Source organism: Podarcis erhardii (genome assembly GCF_964252035.2).
Source record: "Podarcis erhardii genome assembly, chromosome: 3".
In the NCBI taxonomy this organism is placed as follows: Eukaryota; Metazoa; Chordata; class Lepidosauria; order Squamata; family Lacertidae; genus Podarcis; species Podarcis erhardii.
In genome coordinates, this window is record NC_138507.1 from 33,195,372 (window position 1) to 33,221,766 (window position 26,395).

Here is a 26,395-nt window from a genome sequence, read left to right on the forward strand (position 1 = left end):
GGAGGTCAGGGCAATGTGAGCACACCAGCAGTGCCCCTGCCCCCAACTTTGTTCCCACGCTGCCCTCGCAACATCCAGGTACATGGTAACAATGAATGTGCTGGGAAGCCAGGTCTGTGGTGGCCCCTGCTGCCTGCCAATTGCTCCTGACTACAGCTTCCCCCCGCCTGCTGTAGAAATGCTGTAGAAAGATATTAAAGCCCTCCATAATCAATTAACTACACATGTGTTTGTGTGCATTTGAAACCAAAGTTCATGCACACACTGAAGCACTTCAGTCATACGTATTTCAGAAGATCCATTTCATGCTTTAAACTTCCTGGCTTTCATGTGTAACTCAGCACTTCAACTCACATTGTCCACTTACCTTTTCATTCTGCAATCCATCTCTAGGCCCGACTTCTACTATTTTAACAAATTCGGGAAATCCACTTGTGAGCAGTTCCTGAAACAGAAAAGTGTGTAAATAAATAAAAGATAATTTGTGCTAGGGCTCCCACTCTGGGGCACTGCCCCAAAGAGTTTTGTTTCAAGTACTGAATTCGTTCCGGAGGTCTGTTCTTAACCTGAAACTGTTCTTAACCTGAAGCACCACTTTAGCTAATGGGGCCTCCTGCTGCCGCCGCACCACCGGAGCCCGATTTCTGTTCTTATCCTGAAGCAAAGTTCTTAACCTGAAGCACTATTTCTGGGTTAGCGGAGTCTGTAACCTGAAGCATATGTAACCTGAAGCGTATGTAACCTGAGGTACTAGGGATGAGTCCAGGAGTGGGCAAGTTATAAAAAAGAAAAATTTCTCAGAATATGTGCAGAGTGCTTTTCAAACCACCAATAATAACCACAAGGTGTTCCCACAGTGTTAGGATTAAAGAGTAGATATTTGTCAGGAAACATGTGATAGATCATACCTCCTCCAAAAATAAAGTTTACACAGCCAAAACATATATTTGTGAACTACTTCTTCTTCTTCTTCTTCTTCTTCTTCTTCTTCTTCTTCTTATTATTATTATTATTATTATTATTATTATTCCTATCTAAAACCAACTGCTTTGCATGCAGAATGCCCCAGGTTCAATCCCTGGTATCTCCTGTTAGAGACCCCTATCTGAAACTTTGGAAAGATGTTGCCAGCCAATGTAGACAACAGTGAGCTAGATGGACCAATGGTCTACCTCTGCAAGGCAGCTTCTGTGTACCTAAGGCTTGGTGACTGGCAGCACCTGTGGCAAATCTGCTCCAGAGTTACCAATCTAGAGGGGATGCTTGCCTATGACCATTTGTCTTGTTGGCAGGCTACTTTGAGAAGTGGGGGTTGGCCATTAACACCCCACTATCATTCCTTTCCTTAAACGTCCCTTCAGAAAAAAACCCATTTTCAACCATGGCCTTAGACCAGAGGTTCAGAACTTGATGTCCTTCAGATTATGTCCCATAAGCCCCAGACAGCAGTCAATGCGGGAAGTTGTAGTCCAGGGACATCTGGAGGATCACAGCTTGCCTTATATCAGAGTTTCCCAAACTTGGGTCTTCAGCTGTTTTTGGACTACAATCCCCATCATCCCTGACCACTGGTCCTGCTACCTAGGGATGATGGGAGTTGTAGTCCAAAAACAGCTGGAGACTGAAGTTTGGGAAACCCTGCCTTAGACAGAAGCCAATTGGGAAGGGGTGGGGGAGAGAGAAACTAAAACTTGGGAAATTCAGAAAGAAAACGAAGATGGGCCTATGACAAGTAAAGATTTCAGATTTGACTAATAAGGCTATCCAAAGAATTCAAAAAGTTGCTGCAGCATGGTGAAACAAGGTTCTTGCTTCAATATCTGAAGCTCTAGCCATTTAAAAGGTCTATGCCTTCTTAACTATGACCTTCATTTCATTAAGTCCCAATTAACCATGGAAGTATCAATGAGGAGGGGAAGATTTGTGCAGACAGAAGACAAGACTTGCAGGACAGGTGCCTGGGTAGGAGTCAGGAACTTATTTCTGTAGGAGAGGACATTGACAAGCGTTGGGAAATAACCGGGGAATATTAGTTAATCCTGAAGTCCCACGTGTGTGGGAAACTACAAAAGAATAAACTGCTGACTGCCTGAAATTCAAAAGAGACTTACTCTCTAGCGGAAAAAACCCCCAGCAGAGTTTAAAACAGAAATATGTGCAGAGTTTGCAAAGTGCTGAAAATTTAGGTTGCTGGAGCTCAAAATGTCCCAGTATTAAGTGCTCTCAAATGTGCTCCCCCACCTCTACCCTTCTCCGAGTGAATAGACCACAACCTTAAGTAAGTTTAAATGCTTTACTTACAATAATCAGAGCATTGTTCAACCCTACAGCAGTAACAACACAGGGAAGGTGCTCCTGGTTACAAAATACATTAGTTGGTCTCAAATATGTGGTCTGAGTCTGGAGCCCCAGCCTCAGATGTCTGCTCAGTTACGTGGTTTAAAGTGAAGAGGGGGGGAGGGGGAGAGAGAGAGAGAGAGAGAGAGAGAGAAGAGAAGAGAAGAGAAGAGAAGAGAAGGGAAAGGAAAGGAAAGGAAAGGAAAGGAAAGGAAAGGAAAGGAAAGGAAAGGAAAGGAAAGGAAAGGAAAGGAAAGGAAAGGAAAGGAAAAGAAGGGAAAAGAAAAGAAAAGAAAAGAAAAGAAAAGAAAAGAAAAGAAAAGAAAAGAAAAGAAAAGAAAAGAAAAGAAAAGAAAAGAAAAGAAAAGAAAAGAAAAGAAGCCTTACTTCCTACCTCCCCAAAAGTGAGGGAGCATGACCTAGCCTTCTTTAGCAATTCACAGCTCTATGATCCTTAACCCCCTTCATTTACTAAAAAAGCATACGCATGCACTGTTAGGTTTGACTGCAAAATCTTCCACAACTGGAACTCGAAATGTGCACAGCGAAATGCATCATTGTTTACCCAAGGCACATATTTTGACATGGCTCACACTGGGGGGTGGGGGGTGGGAGGGGCAGGTGTCTTAAATTTTTCTCTCTAGAATCTGAAGGGGAAATGAGCCTCACAATGCTGTGCCTTTGGGTATATCTCTCGCATCCACCATCGTGGGTGTCACTTCCCTTGCCACAAACTGCTTTGCAAGTTAAATTAAATCCCATGTAGTAACATCCTTCAATGACTGCTAAAGTACAGTTTTTTAAAAAATCCAGTACAGTTACTATGCATTTATGTGAGCGGTGTAAAAAGAAATGGGAAACAGCTGTACAACATCTCTGATCACATACGGCATCTGGCAGGCTAAACCTTCCTTGGACCAAGCTAGGCCCACACTTGCGGAGAACATAAACCTATTTTATTTAAATATAAAGGCAAAACTTTCACATCTGCTAAATAACATCTCCCACCCCTTTCAGAAAGTGCTTTTTCTTATAAGTGGAAGCCCTCCTGACAAAAGGGCATTGCATTTTGAGGTTTTCCATGATTATCAGATAATTGCGCTTACAAGGCAAATGCCACATTCGTGATATAAACACATCTGTGAAAGAAGCAAGAGGATCTGAAGTGTGCTAAACGTATCATACCTTAAACAGGATGCGTTTGAAACGTGCATAAAGCTTTTATTGTCATAATAATTTTCAACCGTTATGAGCCAAATCTTGTCACATTGACTGGCACAGGCACACACCCGTAAACCTGCGTGTACAAGTGGAGTCAAAGGTCAGGAACATGTTATTGCATATTGTAGGGGGTCACCAATGTGATGCATTCCAGATGCTGCTAGACTACAACCTATAAATAAAAAATATATCCAATATTCTCTCATCCAATGGTTGTATCCAATGGTAGTCCTACCCAGAGTAGACCCACTGAGAAACAAGAAGAAGAAGAAGAAGAGTTTGGATTTGATATCCCGCCTTTCACTCCCTTTAAGGAGTCTCAAAGCGGCTAACATTCTCCGTTCCCTTCCTCCCCCACAACAAACACTCTGTGAGGTGAGTGGGGCTGAGAGACTTCACAGAAGTGTGACTGGCCCAAGGTCACCCAGCAGCTGCATGTGGAGGAGCGGAGACGCGAACCCGGTTCCCCAGGATTACGAGACTACCGCTCTTAACCACTACACAACACATGCTGTATATCTAATGGACATTTAAAGCACATGACTGTAAAGAATTATGGGAACTGTAGTTTAATGGTGCTAAGAACTAGAGCCCTCTGAGAAGCAAATACAGTTCCCAGAATTCATTAGAGGAATTCATGTGCTTTTAATGTGTGTTGGATATTCTTAAATGGAGTGGATCTGCAGTGGAATCAAAATGGTGGAGCCAGTGTGGTGTAGTGGTTAAGAGCGGTAGTCTCGTAATCTGGTGAACCGGGTTCGCGTCTCCGCTTCTCCACATGCAGCTGCTGGGTGACCTTGGGCTAGTCACACTTCTCTGAAGTCTCTCAGCCCCACTCACCTCACAGAGTGTTTGTTTTGGGGGAGGAAGGGAAAGGAGAATGTTAGCCGCTTTGAGACTCCTTCGGGTAGTGATAAAGTGGGATATCAAATCCAAACTCTTCTTCTTCTTCTTCTAGTTCCATTAATTTAATGGGTCTACTCAAGTTCTAGATTGAAGACAACCTCTAATCTTGCTGTGCTGCCCCTGAACTTCTCACTGCTCAGGAAACCGGGGTGTAACAGACTAGTGCATGTAGGATCAGAATAGCAGGAATTTCTTACACAATATTAAATAACCTCTGTTCCTTGAAAAGCTCAAAGCGGCACTCAAAATTTAAATACATAAACATCAAAATGTGCAATTGGCAAAAGTAGAGAACAAACCTGAGGAAAAATCACTCCTGTCAACCAGAACTTAAATTTTAAAAATCGCATTTAAACTTAAGCCAGAATTTAAATATGAAAATTAAAAGCTAGAGGAAATTTCTTTTAAGAAAAGGTCTTAATTTGGCAGTTTCTGCACAAAGCTGTTGTCTGATGGACTGTCAATGTAACATTTCTTCCTAAATTTGATCCGGCAAAAATGCATGTCTGATGATTAAAGATAATGACTGGTTATTGAATTAGGTATTAACTCTGTGAAGTGAAGTGAGCACTATGGCTAAATTATGTTGAATATCAACAAGGAAACAGTTTACATGAAAGCCTAAGAGCCTCAAGCATTTTCCATTTATCAGGTGTTGCCAAAGAAGAACAAACAGCTTGTAAAACCAGCCATTCCCACCCTCCCCCCAAAATAAAAAAAGTACTGCCATGTAAATCGGAAAGTAAATTTCAGTTCCATACCCTCTGCTACCTCATTTGAGCAAGAGAGAAAAGCACTACCAGGGCCTGTGATCATGTTGTTTGCCAAATACTTCCATGAAAACATTCCCCTCCACACATACACACGCATGCTTAGTTATAAATTGATGAAAATAGAGGTTTGTAACAGAAAAATGCCAGTGACCTTTAATCATTGAATTACAGCCTTCTTTAAACTTATCCCAACTGTAAGTGAATAAAGCAAACAAACTTGAGACACCCACATGCAGATACAAACAAGCACAAGCAGCTGCCTGCTAATCACTTCCTGGGATGTGAGATCTGGCATTCAAGGAAATCAACAGAAGATCCACCTCATGGGGAAGGACCATCGCTCAAGGTACAGCATCTGCTTTGCATGCAGAAGGTTGCAGGTCCAATCCCTGGCATCCACAGGCAAGGCTGCCAGAAGCCCTGGAGAACCGTTGCCAATCCAAGTAGACAATACTGAACTAGATGGTCCAAATGTCTGACTTGGTACAAGATGGCTGCTTCTGGTCCTATCACCTTTGCCCATCACGGCTTGTAAGGTCAAGGGGGTGGGTCAAGGAAGCGATTATTGCCTCATTGCAGGAGGGGTAGTGCTGCCCCTTCCTTGGCCTCTGGGGTAAATGGACAACTACTACCCTACCATGAATGTCCCTTTCCTGGGCAAAGTGATTGAGAGAGTGGTGGACAGCCAGCAGTAGATGATCCTGGATGCAGCAGTTACGTAGACCCATTTCCATCTGGCTTCAGCACTGACACACCACTTGGTCACCCTGATTACCATTATCGGGAAATAAATGGGAGAATGTGTCACCCTGTTGATTCTCCTAGATCTCCCCACAACTTTCAGTAGCATTGACTATGGGGTCCATACAGAGCAGCACTGTGAGTTTCTAGACAGGGACATTGGGTTACAGTGGTTCGGCTCCTTCCTACAAGACCACTCCCAGAAAGTAGTGTTAAGGGACTTCTGCTCAGCCCCATGGAACTTTTCCAGTGGGTTTCTGCAAGGTTCCATCTTGTCCCCCTAGCTATTCAATGTCTATTTTTAAAAAAATCACAGAAATTAGTCATTTATGGATTCAGATGGTGGTGTCACTAGCATGAGGATGACACACATTCCACCTGGCTCAGGAAAGGCTGAGCATGGGATGGACCAACAACAGTAACAATGATGGAAGTACTACAAGAGTATACACAGGAAGAGAAAGAGAAAAATAAATATGTGGGGACATAAACAGATAGCAAGTAGCCAGCCTGAGAATGAAAACATGATGGAAAATACACAGCAATAAAATGGTTCCAAAGATCTAAGACTCTTAGCAACCTTAAAATTAAAACCATACTTTTTAAGGACATCTAATGGTAATAAACTGATTACCAGAAGTAATAATGGCTTCTAAAATCCATTAGATCAAAACACTTCTGAAATAATAGAACGCTCCAAGGGATATTTACCAATTTGGAAACTACTTAATTTGGAAAATTAAAGTCCTCCAAGGACTGAAACTCATCAGGAATGTGTACATAAGAGGAAGCAGATTTTCCTCTGATGTTTAGAGCATGGCTTATCTCTGTTTTACTTCCTTGTGTACCAAAGAAAACCTTCTGCAGATCTTCTAAGGGCAAGTTCACACACACACAGTCTATATATCTATATATGCTGTGCCTCTAAAGTGCTTTAAAGGTACCCTAAAAATGTAAAGACTCAATGTGTGTCAAAACAGTCCATTACACAGCCAAGCCATAATGTCCAAAATACATTTTTTTCTGATAATATTTCTAGATTATTCTTTTCCTCACTTTCTGTCCCTCCAGAAAAGTCACTTTGCATAATGTTCTCTAAATTCTCTTTTTTGTGGAGTCTGCACCACTGAAGCCACTTGAGCCTCAAACAACAGCAAAGAATCCACAAGTACCCCCAAGCTACGTGCCCACTCCTTCAGAGGGAGTGTAACTCCATCAAGAGCAGGCAATTTCTCATCCATCCAGTCTAGGAAACCACCCACTAACAGTGTCTCCATCTTACCTGGATTGGCTCTCAACCTTAAAAACATCCTCTCTATACCTAGCCATGGGACGCAGGTGGCGCTGTGGGTTAAACCACAGAGCCTAGGACTTGCCGATCAGAAGGTCGGCGGTTCAAATCCCCAAGACGGGGTGAGCTCCCGTTGTTCGGTCCCTGCTCCTGCCAACCTAGCAGTTCGAAAGCACGTCAAAGTAGATGAATAGGTACCGCTCCGGCGTGAAGGTAAACGGTGTTTCCGCATGCTGCTCTGGTTTGCCAGAAGTGGCTTAGTCATGCTGGCCACATGACCCGGAAGCTGTACGCCGGCTCCCTCGGCCAATAAAGCGAGATTAGCGCCACAACCCCAGAGTCGGTCACGACTGGACCTAATGTTCGGGAGTCCCTTTACCGTTACCTTATACCTAGCCAGTGCATACCTGCTGCCTTATATATGCTTGTGAAAAGGGAGAGGGCTTTGGGGTTTTGTTTTGTATCTGCTTGTGAAAAGGGAGAGGGCTTTGGGGTAAAGTTTTTTGCAACTTTATGTCAGTCGATATACCCCTTTCTACACAACTCAAATGTTTCCAATCCCAAAAGCTATGCACTTCTGCCCACCCAAGGGTTAGACCTTTGTAACCGGAGGCTTGGATTTTTCAACAGATGTTTCCTATATCACAAAGTTCATATTGAAGAATATTCAATAAGGCAGAAATAATGATCCACACCATATGGCAATCCTGTCCCATTAGCTAATTTGTGGGGGGAGCTGTCAAAGTGGCTTTACTGACATTATAAGAGGTGACAACACACCGGGGGCAGGGTGGATAATGACTACCCTGGGCTTTAGCTACCTGCACAGTGCAAGAGATAAAAGGAAAGTATAAATTATAGTTGTCTCTCAGAGATGAGTCAGGAAGTGTGGCTTCCTGACTGCTTTGGGATACATGGTCCTGCTCAACTCAAAAGAGGGCTAGCTATCAAACAAGAGTAGTGACCTCTGGCCTATAGGCCAAATCTGGCCTGGCACAAGTCCCAATTTGGCCTGTGAGTCCATTTTTCCCAAACTATGCCCATTTACCTTCAAATGCCTCACATCCAGCTTGCACTTGGGAAACTGCATTAGAGATTTTGACAGGTGCATGTGCCAACCTGATGCCCTCCAGATCTTGCCATACTACATCTCCCCTAATTCCTGACATATGGTCATGCTGGCTGTGGCTGATGGGAGCTGGAGGCCCACAACATCTGGACAGCCACAAGTTCCCCACACCTGACCCAGAAGGCAAGGGGTGCAGTGGTTATGGTTGCTGCCTCTGCTTGCTTGCTCATCTCAATCTCTCTGTCTTGGTGGCACACCAGTGAAGACTGGACCTGCTGGTCCCCAATTCAAGCTGCTGCTGCCCAGAGAGACTGGCAAGTGATCAGATGGGCAGCAAGTGGCCACTTCCAACTCTGCTTCCTCACCCTTACTGGATGGCAAAGCAAGAAGCTACCATGCGATCCAAGGGAGAGCAGTTTCAACAACTGCACTGCCCAGAGGGAAAGCACAGGTGAGTGTTTGAAAGCAAAACTAACAGCTAAAACAAGAGAACTTAATGATGTCTGTTTTATGGAAGAATGGAAGCCTTTTCAGACTATTTAAACAAATATTATAGTATGATGAATTCACACGCAGGATTTGAACAATGAGCAACAGAAAGAATGAGAGATTATTGTATAATGGTTATGATATTAAAGCATGAAGACAGGGTGGATAAAAAAAAAACCACCATGGAAAATGGGATGGGAAGTCAATAAAACAAAAGAAAAATGTATTATGCAATCTTATGTGACATTTGTGGAAATTTAATTATATGTATGTATGTAATATAGAGGAGGCACCTCCAAGTCCAAAGTAAGTAGGGACCCCCACCCACTTGACGGGGGCCTAAACCATCCAAGGGGGCTTTCCCACTAACCCGGTGGTGGTCATGGTCAGGGATCGGGTGGGTCCCCCTAAGAGGCAGAGGTGGAGAGGTGAGGGCACCTGCTGCCCTACATCACCGCCGACCCCGTCCCTGCGTGGCGCTCAGGTACCTGCCCGGGATGCTGCAGCGCCGTGGGCTGCGGCGCCGCTTCTCCGATCCACAGCTGCTCCTTGAGGAGATGCTGGTAGCTGAGGCAGTGCTTCAGCGCCGACGGCATGTTGCCCATGGCCGCTGCTTCCTCAAGGTCGCCCGCAGCGCCGTCTCCTCCCCCCGCGGCCGCGGCCAGCCATCGCCGCTGCTGTCGCCGCACAGAGACCCGAGCCGGAACCGAGGCCCGGAGAGAGCGGAGGCAGCGCGCCCGCCTCAACCAATCCGAGGAGTCGCCGTCGCCAGCTGCGGCGCTCATTGGCCGAGAGGGGCTGCCGGGAGTTCGCTGGGTCGGCGTCGTGATGCTGATGCTGCGGATGCTCAGGCAGCCTCAGCATCCTTCGCCAGGTAACGCAGCTGGGGGATAAGCGCATCCCAGAAAAGGCAAGAGAGAGGGCCAGGCTGCGCTCTCCACCGCGGAAGCCGCGAGGGGTTGACGAATAGCTGGATCATGCCATGCAGAGTTAGGTGGGACTCATTCCTTAGATTGCCGTCTAGTAAGGAAGGTTGCAACCGTTCTGAATTTTAAACTGGAGCAGACAGAGGGTGCGCGCAGTATATGTGGTGGTGGGGAGTCTGTTTAAGCAATATTTAGTTCCTGTTCCAGTAGGTGGCGGTCACAGAGCCTCTTTAAGCGCTGCTCACGCCATTAAGAACTACGAGAAGAGAGAAGCGATAAGGACCAAAAAGACATGACTTAAGAGTATAAAATTTCCAGCAGGGCTCACTAAGACTTAACTTTGGAGCACTTTCATAGTGAGAGAGCTGTGATCTGGGAGCAGGGGATATCAAAAAAGCAGGGATTTTTTTGAGCACGCTAAGAGTGCCTGTGCATCAGGACTGATACTGTATCGCAGAACGCTGCCCCTTGGCCTATCTGCTTCAGAGTTGGATGGCAGCAGGTCTTTGGTGTTTCAAAGACTGGCACTGAGTTCAAGAGCAGGATGTGATTTCTAAGGAAGGGTAATGTCAGTGGCGAACCTTGAGCTCTCAAATTTCAGCGGCACACTCTGCAACACTGAAATTCGACGCACGCACACCACACCTCTCTCGCTCCATTCTAAAGAATAGTTGCAGCGTCCCCTGCGGTGCCCCCAAAATTGTGGGGGTAGACTTCTACTTCTTGGCAAGTCCACCCGACCTTCATATTAACTCGCTGTTTATTAGTGTAAACATGTTCCTTACTTTGATTCTATAAAATCTGCAGGTTGACAATTACATTTTAAAACAAAATTAAATGTACCAAAACACCTGAGAGGACTTGGATGTTTTAAATGATACTAGGACTATGAAAGTGTTTTTGGATGTTGTTATAGCTCTGGACAGCATCTTAAAAAGCAGAGACATCACCTTGCCGACATGGGTTTGTATAGTTAAAGCTATGGTTTTCCCAGTAGTGATGTATGGAAGTGAGGGCTGGACCATAAAGAAGGCTGATCGCCGAAGAATTGATGCTTTTGAATTATTGTGCTGGAGGAGACTCTTGAGAGTCCCATGGACTGCAAGAAGATAAAACCTATCCATTCTTAAGGAAATCAGCCCTGAGTGCTCACTGGAAGGACAGATCCTGAAGCTGAGGCTCCAATGCTTTGGCCACCTCATGAGAAGAGAAGACTCCCTGGAAAAGACCCTGATGTTGGGAAGGATGGGGGGCACAAGGAGAAGGGGACAACAGAGGATGAGATGGTTGGACAGTGTTCTCGAAGCTACCAGAATGAGTTTGACCAAACTGCGGGAGGCAGTGGAAGACAGGAGTGCCTGGTGTGCTCTGGTCCATGGGGTCATGAAGAGTCGGACACGAGTAAACGACTAAACAACAACAATGTCTCTGGAATACATCATAGTATTTGGAACACTTTCTTGTCAATGGTTTTAAGATGTTTTTTGTGTGCATGTGTATACACAAGCATAGATATAAATGCTTAAGTTAGTCACAAGTCTTGACTAACTTATGCCCCAATTGCTGTCAATGGGTTTACTCTAAATGCAGCTATGCCTGGATCCAACTCATTAAAATGTGATGAATTATATTAAATAAGAACAGCATGTGTGTGTTAAACAATGTAGTGTACGATTTCCTGAATTATTCTAGACAGCATGATTTTTATTTATTTATTACAGAAATATTACTTAAGCTGGATGTAGAAGTTTTGTCATGCAATCATTACAAGCAGGATGATCAAAACAGTGGGATTTTTACTCTCTCTGTTGCTAGCTTCTAGCCAAGAACAGCAGGGTAAAAATAGATTTATTGTTTGCAAGCACTGTTATATCAAAAAACAAAGTAAAGCCCTGGGGTGTGTGAAGGGGCAGGGTGGCTGATGACAGTGGGAAAAGAATCAAATAAGGGAGTTAGATGCCAAAATTGGCAAGTGGCCAAGGTACCTACTAAGCAGGGATCAAAGCTACATATGGTCAGTCTCAAGCAACAAAAATAAGCCATAGGATTTTGGCAAGCATTGCGAGGGTAACAAAGTCCAGCCTTGTAGGAAAAAGAGAAAACAATGGAGCTCACCAATGCTTCATGGGACCTCTAGGGAGAGCACAGCTATCATCATCATCTCTGTTTTATTGGAGCAAAAAAATGTAAATAATTTCTCACATATGTTATGTCTGGCTGATCTGAATTGATGGGAACGAGAAGACAGCACTTGAACACATCTTGCAAGTCATGACAGTAAATCGGTGGTTCTCCTGTTAGCTACAGTGCAGTTCCGAGACAGGATTCTTTTAAGGGTGACTAACAGCTGTCAGTTGCCAAACTCAGGCTCCAACTTGTGCCTGATGGACACCTGGCATTCACATCAGATCTTCTCCAAAGAGACCCCACCCAGATGTTGATACGTAGGCTTCCGCTCTTTTTTGTCTTTATAGCAGCACCTAAGAGCCCACAGTTATAGGAAAGTAGCTTTCCACAATCTGAGACACTTCTCTACTTGAGTCTTCAACTACTCATAGAAAGCAAGCCTGTCAGGAAGAAAAAATGCTTTGTCCCTTACGTCTAGTTTTCTTTATCTAGGGAGTTTTTGTTAGTTTCCCCCATCTCCACACCACATGATGTCCATGTAAGGAAACTCCGTTTGTTGTGAGGACATTGCACATCACATCCTGCTAGTTCCTACACATCAGTTAGGCTCCTAAAGTCAGATAGATTAAGGCAGCTTGTGGAAGGAAAGTTTCCTATCCATGACTCCCCAAAATGCCAGCCCACTGCCGGAACCGTGTGGAATGGAGTGTGGACCATGGGGAACTGCTGGGGGAAGGAATGGGAAACTTGCATTCCAGGGATTTCCTTATCTTACGATATGATACGATAATCTTTATTGTTATTGTCCCATACAGAACAAAGAAATGGAAAAAATTACATCAGACATTCAAAAACCAACAATCCTGTCATCCCAGCTATCCCAGCCTTGTTAACCCCCTAAAAACTCTGATACCCCATAATTAACTACAATATACTGCCATAGAGACTACCTTACACTGCGTTTAAAACCAAAATCGCATTTGGATAGAAACTGTTTCTCAGGCGGCTAGTCCTAGTCTTTATAACCTTGTACCTTCTTTCCAGAAGGCAGAAGCTGAAAGAGATCATTTCCGGGGTGCGCACTATCCTACACTATCTCTGCAGCTTTCTTATGGCACCTGGAAGCATAGATTTGATCCAAGTCTGAATCTGGTAATTTTCCCTCACCCAGCAGCCCCCTGTGTCCCATCTGTCATTTGTGAGGATTCCTTGACCCACCAGAGAAGCTTTCCAGGGTGCGCAGGTGGTTGCATTATTGGGGTAGAAGCAGCTGGAAAGAGGACTGGGCAAATTCATGGAAAATAAGACTATAAATTGTTATTAGCTACAATGTTCCACCTCCACTGTCAGAAGAGGTATGCTTCTAAGTTCTGGGAGTCACAGGTAAAGAGAGCTCTGCTGCTCTCGGTTTCTGCTTATGGGCTTCCTGTGGTCATCTAGTTAGCTGCTGTGAGAACACAGTATTGGACCAGATGGGCCTTTGGCCTGATCCAGCAGGGCTCGTTTTCTTAACCTTGGAGTGGGCAATTCAGCACAGTTGTTTGGGGGCCAGTTCATCCATGCCCTTTGCAAGGGGAGACAATGGTAGCCTAGTAGGTGAAGGGTTAATGATGCTACACAGGGCTGGGAAAGCCTCCTCAATCAGTTTCGACAATACTGGGCTAAACATTGGCTTGGTATCCTTCCTTGGTATCTTTCACAGGGCTGGTGGAAGCTTATTTTTTTCATGTATAAATCACTTCCCATGAGGTATCCCAAAGTGATTCATAACACATTCAAAACTTATATAGCGCTGTTGTACATACAAAAACAGTTAACGTATTTGCATGTGTAAAAACAATTTAAAAACAATTGCACACACACACACAATTTAAAACAACGTAAAATCTATACAGATACCAACTGAGTTTTGTTTTGTTTTTTTAACACTTAGAAGGCTTGTTGAAAGAGAACGTCTTTGTCAGCCACTGAAAAGACAATAGAGGAGAGGCGGTTGCTGCAGGATAAGGGATTAGCTTCACCAATGTATTCTTGCCCAGAATAATGAAGCCTTCAGTCACACATGGTCAATCCATTGCTGAAGAATATTGTATGCATGTGAAATAAAGTATATTTACAGAATGGTCGTGTTTATGGAATCTTTAGAATCTCTTAAATATTTTTGGTGTAACAGCAGTGATCTGTACTTTTCATGACTCAAAAAATGGAGCATTTTAACTTAATACTTGCTTTTGAAATAAATGGTACATTGTATCTCAAACCAGCCACTTTACTGGGAATGGAGAATAGAGTTCTTTTAAAGAAAGCATCTTCCTGAGAAAATTAGTATGACTTGTTAAAATAAGTTGTGTGGTTAGTCTGAGAGGAAAGGGGTGGGAGATAATTGAAAACACATTGCCAGAGGAATGATATCTGAAAACAGTGATTCAGCTTTTGAAAACAAACTGCAAATTATATTCCCATACAGTTAACAAAGCAAGTAATTCCTTTGACTCCTAACACATGGAATCATGACAAATAAGTAAAATATGAGTGTGCATGGTGTGTTTTTTTTAAAAAATCAGTGTTCAGATTAAGTATATCACTTTTTCATACAACTGTACTTAATTTAATTTGTGCACAATGTGCAATTCACCTGAAGAAGGTTTCAGAAGATGAAGGTTTACAAGACAGAGCAGCATCGTATGCAGAGTAAAGCTGCCCATAATATAAATAATGAAAATATCTAGGGGTATATTACAAAGGATTTTAAATATATACAAGGGATATGAACTTCCATGCTTCAGGAAATAAACCAATCACAAGCTGACAAGGGTTAAAGGGACTCACGCTATGGACGATTAATTTGATATTTTTTTCCCCTACAGGCAGAGTTTGGGTTTTGTTTTTGATTTTTTTGCATGAAACATCTGGTTATTGAACACTGCCATAAACAGAATGTAAGATAACAGGGCCAAGATTTTATTCAATTCGCCATTCATGCTTTGCATTCCTGTTTTCAGAGTCAATACATCTTTTATGTGCTCCACAAGACATAATGGAGGAGGTACTTCAATGTGCTGGCTAGGAGCTCATAGAGCAACTCAAAACCCCTTACACCAAATTAGGGTGGGTTGGGGCTTGGACTGGACATAACTATGATTGGCTAAGCTGGCCTCCTGCTGGCCACTGCTCTGTCAGTGCGCACTCCTCATTCCACCCACTGAATGGGTTGGCAGAAGTGGTGGTGGTGGGATCCTCAGCACTGGTAGCCATGGAAGGTCCAGAAATGGGGCATTCCAGAGGTTGGAGGCAGGGTCTGAGCAAGTCTAAGATCTGTTGGATCCCAAACCAGTCTCAGTGCTGTTGCCGGATGGGATTGTGACTAATTTGGACATGATGAAGTTGGCACAGCAATCTCACACTCCCACCACTGTGAGTGGCAGGCCTCTGAATCTACAACGGCCCAGCCAATCCATAAAGTCCCAACAGTAGAGGGCAAGGGGGAGGTCTGAATCACACCCCAAGTCCCATTGAGCTTAGTGGGACTTCTGAGTAGATGTGCTTAGGACCGTGCTGTAAGCTTGCAGGCAAAATAGTGACTATGCTGTTGTGCTGGCGTGCCTACTGGGTTTTCTCTTTTGTTGGCAAGCCTTTTTTCTCCTTTGCTTTGCTCCATTCTTCCTAAGCAGCTTCTCCTATCTATCTCATTATTTCCCACACTTTCCTATTTGGAAAGCTACTGTTGCATGTTACTCTTAATATTTTACTTGCATGCAGTTGCTGTGTCCAGTAACTGAGGACTCACATCTTCCCACCAATTATCATGTTATGTTTCATTATCTCTCGCTTTTGCTAACAGCAACAGGGACTTCCGCCCACATCTCCTGCAGTTTGGAGGCGGGGGGAAGAGAGAGAGATTCCGGCTTCCTAAGTCTCAACTTCCAAGCTCCCACAACTTATTCCCATGGTTGAAATCATAATGTGAGAAGGATTTATACCCATCTAATGAATATTCCGAAGCATTCCCAGATTCTTGGCATAGCTGTGTCTGATTCATAGTTAGGCATGCAGATCAACCCTTCCCACATTTTGAGTTCAGTCATGGGAATGAATTGTTATTGCTGTAGAGCCTTATGGCCACAATGTTCAACACATTTCTTTTAAACTGACAGCTTATCTACACCAGTCCAAAATCAGCCCTGAGCACATGGCAAGTCCAAGGTGTGCGCTACATAGTTGTGTGGAAAAAGCTGCTGTCTGATTGTCCCATCTTGGGGGGTGGGGGTGGGAAATAGTTCTCAGCATATTGTCATCTCTCCTCATCTTACCCTGAAAATTGGTGTGGTGGCCCTGAGATGGAGCCATGAGCTCTGCAGCCAGCTGGAACATCCTTGGGATTTTTTTTTTTACCACAGATTCCAAGACAGTTTGGATCTTGAGACTGCTGTTGATCTTAATCCCACTGTAATCAACAGAACCAATTTCTGCATTCGTGCGTCAAGGCTTGAGGTTCCAGTCTCAGATGGGAAAGTTCTCCATTCCCCTTGCTGGACCATCTGTTTTTAAGGTATCGAGCCCAACCAATGCACTGCAAAATATTGTCAACATCACAAGGAATGGTAGCCTGAAAACACTCTGCAGCAAGAAGAAAGGCAAATAAGGGAGAGCCATGGCTGAGTCATGGTAACAGAATGAGTCACAGTAACAGGATTTAATCAATTTGAAAGATTTGTGCCCATGGTAAAACAAATATCTCTTCCAGATATCTGCCAAGGAGGGCTAAAGCTGGAGAAATATTCCAAAGAACAGAAAACAAAGACTTGAGGATTCTCACTCTCTTCTTCATGATCTTCCATCATAAGTTGCTTCCAGGCAGTCCCTATTTTCAGGTGGGATTCAATCACATACAAGCAATTTCAGGTCAAGTCATTCAAGTGAATTTGCCACACTTGTGCAAGACACACACTCCCACACACACAAAAACACTCCCCCCCATTGACTTTTTGCAACAAGGAAAGTGATGGGAAAGCACACTGGGAAGTGTGGGACAACTGCTTGCAACCATTCTGCAAACAAAACTTGGGATGAAGGCTCAGTAAATAGCTGACAATCAGGATGAGTGCTCAATAAGCCAGTTGTGTGACAGTAGGCTAAAATCCACACAAAAGCTTTGCTGAATCAAATCAAAGGCTGCATATACACCATACATTTGAAGCACATTTGAAGCACATGACTCCCCCCCCAAAGAATTCTGGTAACTGTAGTTTGTTAAGGGTGATGGGAATTGTAGCTCTGTGCAGGGCAAACTACCGTTCTCCTGCTATTGCTCCCTACATTGGTATTCAGAGGCATGCTGTTTTTGATCCTGGATGTAGCATCCCCTGGCTTGGTTGTGGTTGTATTCACCATGCAGAAGGCAGCTTCACACCACTTGGGCAGCAGACTGAGATGTAGGCTGACTCTAAGGCCCATGCAGCCCCATAGGAGCTGGGACTTCCTGCTCCTCTCTAAGCATCCCACTTATATCAGAGCCCATCTTAGGTTGCCATTAATACCACACAAATGTCTGGGGTAGGGCAGAATGATTAGAATAACAGCAGAAAGAAAGTGTTCAGCCTCTCTCTGATGACCAGCATTGCTTGTTTTTCGTTTGAATAATATAACTATAGCTTGCATAGGTTGTGTATCTAATTCAGTATTAAGGTACATACAATTGCTTTCTGGCCTTCCACAGCTGGTCTCATAAGCCGAAGCTGTTACACTCAACTGGAAGCTAAATACTTGATGATCTAGATTCCAAGAGTACGGATTCATATTTCCAGCCCCGAAGCAAAAAGATGTTGCCTTTGGGGACGGTTTTTAAAGCAACACATGCCTAATCCATCTGCTGAGAATGTGAGTGAAAGAGGGGCCACAGATCCACATTAGGTCCCCAAAGCCTTTTTCTCATTACTCTTGCAGACAACACCGAATCATATTTTAAAAATACAGTCCAATAACAGAGAAGGAGGCTTGGGAAGCAACTTGATGAACTGCTTAACAAATTTAATAAAAAGAAACAAGGCTGCAAGACAGAGATATTTGACAGGATTTGTCCTGGCGACATTATTTATGTTTGACAGACCCACCTGCGGTGAAAGGAGATACAGGGAACTTTCCTGCAGAGATATAAACTTTGAAAACCCTGATCAGGAGGGCTGCACCATGTTGAAATAATGCTGGCAACAGGACTGAAGACTTGCTGCTACACTGCTAAAATACTAACTCTGGTGCATATGGTGTCATATTAATGTTTATATTTATTAAGTGGGAGAATTCTATTTATTTCAAGGGGTGGGGAACCTGCGGCCTTCACGTCATTCCTGATGTGAAGTTCCCATCATTCCTGACTATTAGCAATGGGTCAGGGGTCAACAGGACCTGGAGTCTAACAACACCTAGAGGACTACACATTCCCCCATCAACAAGAAAACTGGCATGCTTGTTAAACCAGAAAACAGAGCAACAAGGTATGGATGGAGCTGAATGTTCAGAATGGGAGGGTGGGTATTCCCACCTGGCATCCACTGTGCAGTGTCGTAGAGGTTGAGTCAGTCCAAGCAGGAGCAAGTAGGAAGAGCAAACAGTCTCTCCTATACGCATAGCTGTCAAGCATCCCTTATTTGGAGGGACAGTCCCTTATCCCAGCGCCATGTCCCGCTGCTGTCCCTTATTGATGGATGTCCCTTAAATTTCCCGGGTTTCAAAGGAAGCAGCTCCTCTCCCTCCCTCCCTGCCGGCCAGGGAGGAGGGAGGCTCCAACTGTGTTGCTTGGCTGCCCGGCCCGTCCCCCTCCAGCCTCCTCTCACCAGCCTCGGGCCCCCGGGAACCCCTCTCCACCAGGACTGGTGGGAGCCTTGGGCCCTTCTGCCACCATCCTCCTCGTGGCCGCTGAACTGGGCGTCTCTGCCTGGGGCCTCCACTCTGCCCGTCACCACCGCTCCCGCTCCCGCTAGGCCATACTGTGGCTGCGCCACCAAAGGACCCGGATGAGACGGGCAGCCTGGCATGGTCTATGAATTGATGAGGAGCCTTGAGAGGAGAGTGAGGGCAACCATAGAGAAAGCAGTTCAGAGAGAGGAGGAAGAAGAGGAGGCGGAGGCACGGGCAGGTGTTCCAAGGGCTACAAGGGAAGGACCGCAAGCGCTTCTCCCATAGATTTGTAGTGGTAGACTAGCATAGATGGTCTGATCTGCAGGTTCACTTCGGGCGCTATTTCCCCCCCTCCTCCTCCCACCCCACATGATGGAATTGAGAGCTGCAGATGGAGCACGAGAGAAAAGATACAGAACTGCAGCAGCACCTTCGTAGCTTGGACTTTGTTTTGTGCAAAAAGTGGTTGCTGCTTGTAGTTATTTAATTGCAGTGTTTCATCGGCTGGTGTCTTGAGCAGCAACCTCTGGAAACGAAGGGCTAAAAACCGGCGCTGCTCTCCAAAATTATCTGGTCCCTTTTAACTGGTTGACTAAAATCCCTTATTTTGGCTGCTGGTCCCTTATTTTCAAGGCTGCTGGTCCCTTAATTTCAAATCTGTAAGTTGACAGCTATGCCTATACGGTGGATTTTTGAGGGAATACTTACTGAGACCTTTTGTGGATGTTGTTGCAGGCACATTGGCGACTCCTGTTGTAGATTAACCAGGAAGGTACCTACTACACTTTCTTTTTTAAAAAAAGAAAAAAGCCATTGGGTAGATGTGTCAGGGGATTAAACAAAAAGTTTAATCCCGGTTCGCTGTATCAAACAAACTAAACTTCGATTTCCAGATAAGATTCCCCCCCCCGCCCCGTATAGTCGCCACGGCCTATTGTGCTAATTCGAGTAAACATATATCCACAAACACTCAGCCACATAAATCACAATTTGTCAATATACATATACCAGAGGGGGGAAATTAGAAAGGCAAACCATAGCCCTGAGGACACTCTACCATTTCTTGTACCCACTCAGCATAAGAGTACAAAATTATGAAAGAGTGCTCCTTCTCAAGCCTTCGCTAATTTCTTTACTGTGTAATGGGATACCTTTGAAATCGCTGAAAAAGTGCAGGAGACTTAAAGGCGGAAAATAACTCTCATGTTGGCACAAAGTGGGAGTCTGTGCCACAACCTGAAAGGCCCGCTGGTTTCATAGGACTTTTATTGGTAGGGAAAGTAACAGAATTTCCCAGTTCCCCCACACCTCAATTTCCTTCCTCCATACCATTCCAACTCTTTTTCAAGTCTCCCACATGAACAGCATGGCATATGAACATTCCTTCTGTCCCTGGCCCCCCAACTCAAAACCAGTATTTCTTACTGACTGTTATGATCTCATCTGGAAGTGTTTTAGCAGTATATCATAGTGTCTCCTTTTATTAGTCACATTTCGCGGCTTACTCAAAATAGTAGTCAAAAATCAAATCGAAGCTTTCCCTCAACTAACACCCCCCCCTCTCTCATTTCACAGTGCATATTATGTATATAGGCCTAATTTTTTTTTTTTAATAAAATACCTGAGTTCAGAATTCCACCCTATTTAAGAACACACTTCGCTCTGTTCATGGTTACTACTGCAAATGAAGCAGGGTAGAGCAAAGGAACTGGAAAATTTGCACCTATATACCGTACTTGCTTTAAAAAAAATAATATATCAACATTGATCTTTAATGAGAACAGACTGCCTCACTGTGTTGGGAAATAACCCTTATGGCTGCAGAATTTTGATGAGTTGTTCATACCTTGTGCCTTTGAAGATTGTAAAATCTTTTCCTTTCTCCGGAAATTTTTCTGAACCATTTGTCCTCTCTGTAGAGTGAGAAGGCAAGAGAAAGGTCGTGAAACCCAATCTTGCTCACTTTTATTCAGAAGCAAGTTATGCTCACGCGGTTAAATGTTCACAGGATCACAGCGTTAACGTCTAGGTTATTTAGATCAGGGCTGCAGTCAGGGTGGGGGCTGAAATCCACCAGTTGTTGTTGAACACCTATCACCTCAGGCCACTTAGGTACATGCTGGCTTGGACTGGTGGGAGATGGAGTCGAGCAACCTCTGGAGGGTGCCATGTTCCTCATCATCCCTGTTTCAGACTCAGACCCAGTTGATATGAATGAGAATGATATGAAGACCTTCCTCTTTCAAGAAGCCTTTTAAGTTGAGATCCTTCCTAGTCAGCATCATGGTATTTGCAATTATTTTAAATATTTTTTTAAATTGTTTTGTCACTACTTGTTTGCCACCCTGCACTCCTTTGGGAGGAAAGGCAGTGTAAAATTTTAATAATAAAAAATAAAGAAATATGTTACAAGTGCATCATGGGAGTTGCTTTCTCATTCGCTGGTTCTGACTTGTGCTTGCTCTTCACCACGATTCTTAATCTCATCCAGAGTCAATCCAGATTCCTGGGGCGATGCAAGCTGTTCTCATAATACGACAAGAGATTTGTGCGATATTGATTTCAGGTAAGATGAAGACATATAGGGCAAAAGGAGTATAAGGCTGCAATCCAAATCCCGTTTATCTGGGTATAAGCTCCAGAATTACTTCTGAATAGACACAGTTATGATTGCACTGTAAATCAACTCAAGTATCTGCTTGGGCTTCCTTTTCTCCCAACACATATGCACCCCTTTGTTCCAAATCTCACGCATATGGCTCTCACACAAAGAATCATTTTGCAAGGACAGTGCAAGATCATGAATGCTCTCCCATAAACTGGACTCCCTCCCTCCCTCCCTCCCTCCCTCTCTCTCTCTCTCTCTCTCTCACACACACACACACACACAGAACCCATGATCTTGGTTTCCCAAACTTGGGTCTCCAGCTGTTTTTGGACTACAATTCCCATCATCCCTGACCACTCATCCTGCTAGCTAGGAATGACAGGAGTTGTAGTCCCCAAACAGCTGGAAACTCAAGTTTGGGAAGCCCTGCTTTAGCCAGTGTAGTGTAATGGTTAGAGGACTTGGGAGACCAGGGTTGAAATCCCCGCTCATCCATAAAACTCACTGGGTGACCTTGGCTCAGTCCCTGCCTCTCAGCCTAACCTGTCTCACAGGGTTGTTGTGGGGATTAAATGCAGAGAGGGAGAATCATATATTCCACCTTGAGCCGCTTGGAGGAAAGGTGTGATATAAACGAAATGATGGAATAATAACATCACTGATACTATAAGGAGTAAAAATTGTCATGAATGTACACACACACAAAAAGAAGGGTGCCTGGAGGGGCCCAAATAAGAAAAACAAAAGGAGAAATCCTTAATACTCCCTCAGGAGAACAAAGGTTTTCGTGAAAAGGTTGGCGCTTGTAAGTGTGGTTTCTTTCCATAAACAAAAGGCAGACTTCCCTGGGAAGGGAATTCCAAAGAAAAGGTGCAACAGCAGAGAAGGCCTTGGACTTAGAGTCAACCTTTCAGGCATCTTAAAAAGAGGCAACAAACAGTCTACCCTCCCTGGAAGATATTAAAGAAGAAGGGGGAGAATGCAGGAGGTAGAGAATGCAGAGCTACTTCCAGAACAGGCTGTACCGCTGCTTCCAGATCCACCATCAACATCTCATTCTCATCTGGATTTTATTTCTATTTCATTAGCTCTTATTTGTCCCATCACCACTTCCAGACACCTAGGGATTCTACAGCTTCACCGGCAATGGAGAAGGAAAGCTTTAGCTTGAGTGACAATTAGTCAATGGTGTGCACCCAAATCCCTATAGCAGGTGGCGGCCAACACAATGCTCTCCAGAAGTTGTTGGACTCCAACCCCATCAGCCCCATCCAGCATGGCCAATGGCCAAGCATGATGGGAGTTGTAGTCCAAATCATCTGGAGGGCATCACCTTGGCTACCTCTTTTGTAGCACAGTTAGTATAATGGAAGAGATCTGGGGCCAGCATTTAGCCAGTTGTAGCACGAGCATTTCTGAAAGAGTTCCGCTGCTCTCCACATGCAGTCCATTTGGAAGTCTTCAGCGTCACACCCATTAAAAGATATTTCGAGAAGTACATTCGCAAGATGCAATGTGTTTGTTTTCTGCCAGTTTCCTATGAAAGAAAAATCACTTTCAGAACAATGCTAATAACTTCCTTTTTATGTAAGTAAAAGTACATAAATGCAAATGGTTTCCACATGCTGGGGGTGGGGGTGGGGGAATGCCACAGTGTGGCTTTTGCATTGACTTTGCGCTTGGGACTTATTTATTAGTTGATATACTTGGATGCAGCAGCAGTCGCTACAGAGTTTAATGGCAAAGCCATGCAGCATTCTCTAAGAAACAAATGGCGCTCTGCAAAAAGCTCAAATTCACATTTAACATCACGGAGCTTGAATTATTATTATTTTTCTACAAAGAAGTAGAATGCCACCTGGTAGGCCAATAAGTATCCTTGCATCAATGGATCTTAAGTGTTGCATGGGACTTGCTTCTAAAAGGCATGAATGGCTGCCTTATCACAGACTGCCACAGGTACTGCTACATTGGCAGACAGGAATATCCCTACTATGGCGCCTACCAGACCCTCCAAATGTCCCTATTTTCCAGGGACAGTCCCAGATTTACAGAAGCTGTCCCAGTTTCTGATTTGATCCTGGAATCTCCTCCTTTTCCTTAAGACGTCACCATTTTCATCAGAGAAATGTTGGAAGGTTTAGAGCCAAGGCGATAAGTAACTATACAACATCAGAAGACGTCTGAAGGCAGCCTTGTATACAGAAGTTTTTTTAATGTTTGACGTTTTAATTTGCTGGAAGCTGCCCAGAGTGGCTGGGGCAACCTAGTCAGATGGGCGGGGTATAAATAATAAAAATAGGACGATAGTGATGATGGAATAGGACGTTCCGCTTTTCATCCGAGAAATGTTTGAGGGTATGTTCTTCACCACTGGTGACAGCCAAAGCTGACACCATCTTGGCCACAGGACACAAATGCTACAATTCCTCTAAAAGTGAGTCCTATCTATCTATCTATCTATCTAGGGACACAGGTGGCGCTGTGGGTTAAACCACAGAGCCTAGGACTTGCTGATCAGAAGGTCGGCGGTTCGAATCCCCGCGATGGGGTGAGCTCCCGTTGCTCGGTCCCTGCTCCTGCCCACCTAGCAGTTCAAAAGCACATCAAAGTGCAAGTAGATAAATAGGTACCGCTCTGGCAGGAAGGTAAACAGCGTTTCCGTGTGCTACTCTGGTCCGCCAGAAGCGGCTTAGTCAAGCTGGCCACATGACCCGGAAGCTGTACGCCGGCTCCCTCGGCCAATAAAGCGAGATGAGTGCCGCAACCCCAGTCACAACTGGACCTAATGGTCAGGGGTACCTTTACCTTTACCTATCTATCTATCATCTATATCTATCTATCTATCTATCTATCTATCTATCTATCTATTTTTTTATTTTCCATGGGGTGCTAGAACACCAAAGAACATGACACCTCCTCCCAGGCCCTTATTAAATCCAGTCGCAAATCTCCATGTGTAGACATGCTATTGGCAAATGTCAAAACACTCTTGTTAGTTTGGAATGGCACAGAGAGCAACTTTCAGCCTGACTTGTATTATCCATGTTAGGGTTCAAACAAGCCCTATCTTTCTGGGGCAGGGAAAGGGAAGAGGAATAGGTCTGGTTTAATGCTCTTAGGCTTATTTATTTATTTTATCTTAATCCAGGCCTTTCATATAAAGCATTTCCCCTTCTCTTTGATGCGGCACAAATTAAGTGAAAACATCACCCTTTTGTCCTGGAAATGCGACCGGCATTTCTTCCATGCGCCCCGATGTTCGCGGAGGAGATGGCCTGCATGACTGGAAGGTATCCATGATATTAAACAGCTCATGGGGGCTGTGAAGTGCTGAGAGTGATCATGCCGAGCAACAGGCCACAGGAATGCAAATCATCTGAAACACCAAAGAGTGGAGCTATCAGGTGGCCTCCCTTATTCATCTGATGTCAACACGCGGCTCAGAACGAGCCCTTTCAACATCTGCGTGGGCCCACCATTGCTTTTAATTAAAGATAAATGCAGGCAGCCGACGGGCTGATGTGCAAAGTAACCACGTTCCTATACTTACAAATGTTTTTCTGTCTATGGAGGGTGGCTATAATTAATATGATGTGTGTGTAAATAACAAAGTTTGTGTAATGAGGATATGATTATTCTTCATTTGAATTCCCTGAATTCCTGTTCTTATTTGGGGTTTTTAAAAATATGTTTTTATATCACTGTTTTACTTGTTTTACGCTGTATATTTGTTTTAATGATATTGATGAACGTTATTATGTTTGGTTGCTGCTTAGGGTTTTTAAAATATTAAACAAACAAACAAACCAATACATTGCTTTGACTCCCCCTCCCATTATTTTTCTGTACACCACTCGGACTGTTGGTATTTTCAACAGTCAACCATGTTTCAGTGGGAAAATGCTCTTGTTCCTTCATAGGATTTCTTGTTTCTTTTCTTTTCTTTAAAAAAAAGACTTTATGATTAATTTTTTTTTATATACCTTGGAAACATTTATGATTAATTTTTTTATACCTTTGAAACATTTCCTTTGAGAAAGGTATATGAACAGAAACATTTGCTCTGGAAGAGTTTTTAACAGAGTTAAATTCTTGTTAGTCATGGAAAAGATCGTAATATGTAAAGACATTTTCCCTCTGCCCCTCCATCATGCCAATCAGTAGTTTTAAAAAAAACCATCTGCAAGTGTAATACTACTACCTCAAAAGTCCTAATTGAATCTGTTCAGTAATGGGTAATAAAACATTGCAAAACACATCCATTTGAGCTGCCACTGCTTTGAAAAACGGAGAGCCTTCAATATTTTTCCCCAAGTATAATAAACCCTGAAATAAGGCAAGAGTAATGTGAGCACCAGCAGTGACATTCTTCAAACTATCTTATTAAGATTTTATTTCAAGGGTTTGTGCAATTAAGTTAAATTTCCCTTTTGAATCTTCCTTGCAAAAAGTAACTCTTCACGGGGACCCAGGTACAGAAAAGGCAGAGGCATAGGAGAACACCCTCGGCATCCCCACCACTTTGGAGCTGGCCAACCCCAACATTGAAATCAGGAGAAAAATTTAAGGTGGCGAAATGGTATAGTGGAGAAACACTAGGTAAGTAGCTCCCAAAACCTCTTGCCCTGGGTGTCCTGAGCACACCCAGCCCAAGGAGAATGAACAGGTGGTAGTTTAATTCTTTATTAGCAAAGAACTCAATTACAGCATCCGCCCAAGGTGCACAGGGCATACTCGCCACTCCTGCTACATAGCTAGCTAGGCATCTACTCCCCTGAACTGGACCATTGGAGCAACAGCATGACCACACCTCGTCTTGAGCTGAGATACCCTTGGCTGATAGGGCGCATACCAGCCACCTGTGACTTCTCCTGCATGGTAGTTGCTGCTGCACCTGGTGCTTTAAACTGCTCCTAATCCTTCTTGAGGGACGCGGGTGGCGCTGTGGGCTAAACCACAGAGCCTAGGACTTGCCAATCAGAAGGTCGGTGGTTCAAATCCCCGTGACGG

At 44.1% G+C, this 26,395-nt stretch overlaps 1 protein-coding gene across 1 annotated transcript in view; it reads right to left on the reverse strand.

Moving 5' to 3' along the window:
* HMGCLL1 (3-hydroxy-3-methylglutaryl-CoA lyase like 1) overlaps positions 1–9,554 on the reverse strand; it is a 55,916-nt gene extending 46,362 nt beyond the window's left edge. The window contains exons 1-2 of the mRNA XM_081857288.1: positions 9,316–9,554; positions 368–445 (exon numbers count right to left, since the gene is read on the reverse strand). Coding sequence (XP_081713414.1) covers positions 368–445; positions 9,316–9,432 — 195 coding nt within the window. The 5' untranslated portion in view covers positions 9,433–9,554. The remainder of the gene's footprint in view (positions 1–367; positions 446–9,315) is intronic.
* Positions 9,555–26,395: the final 16,841 nt, after the last annotated feature.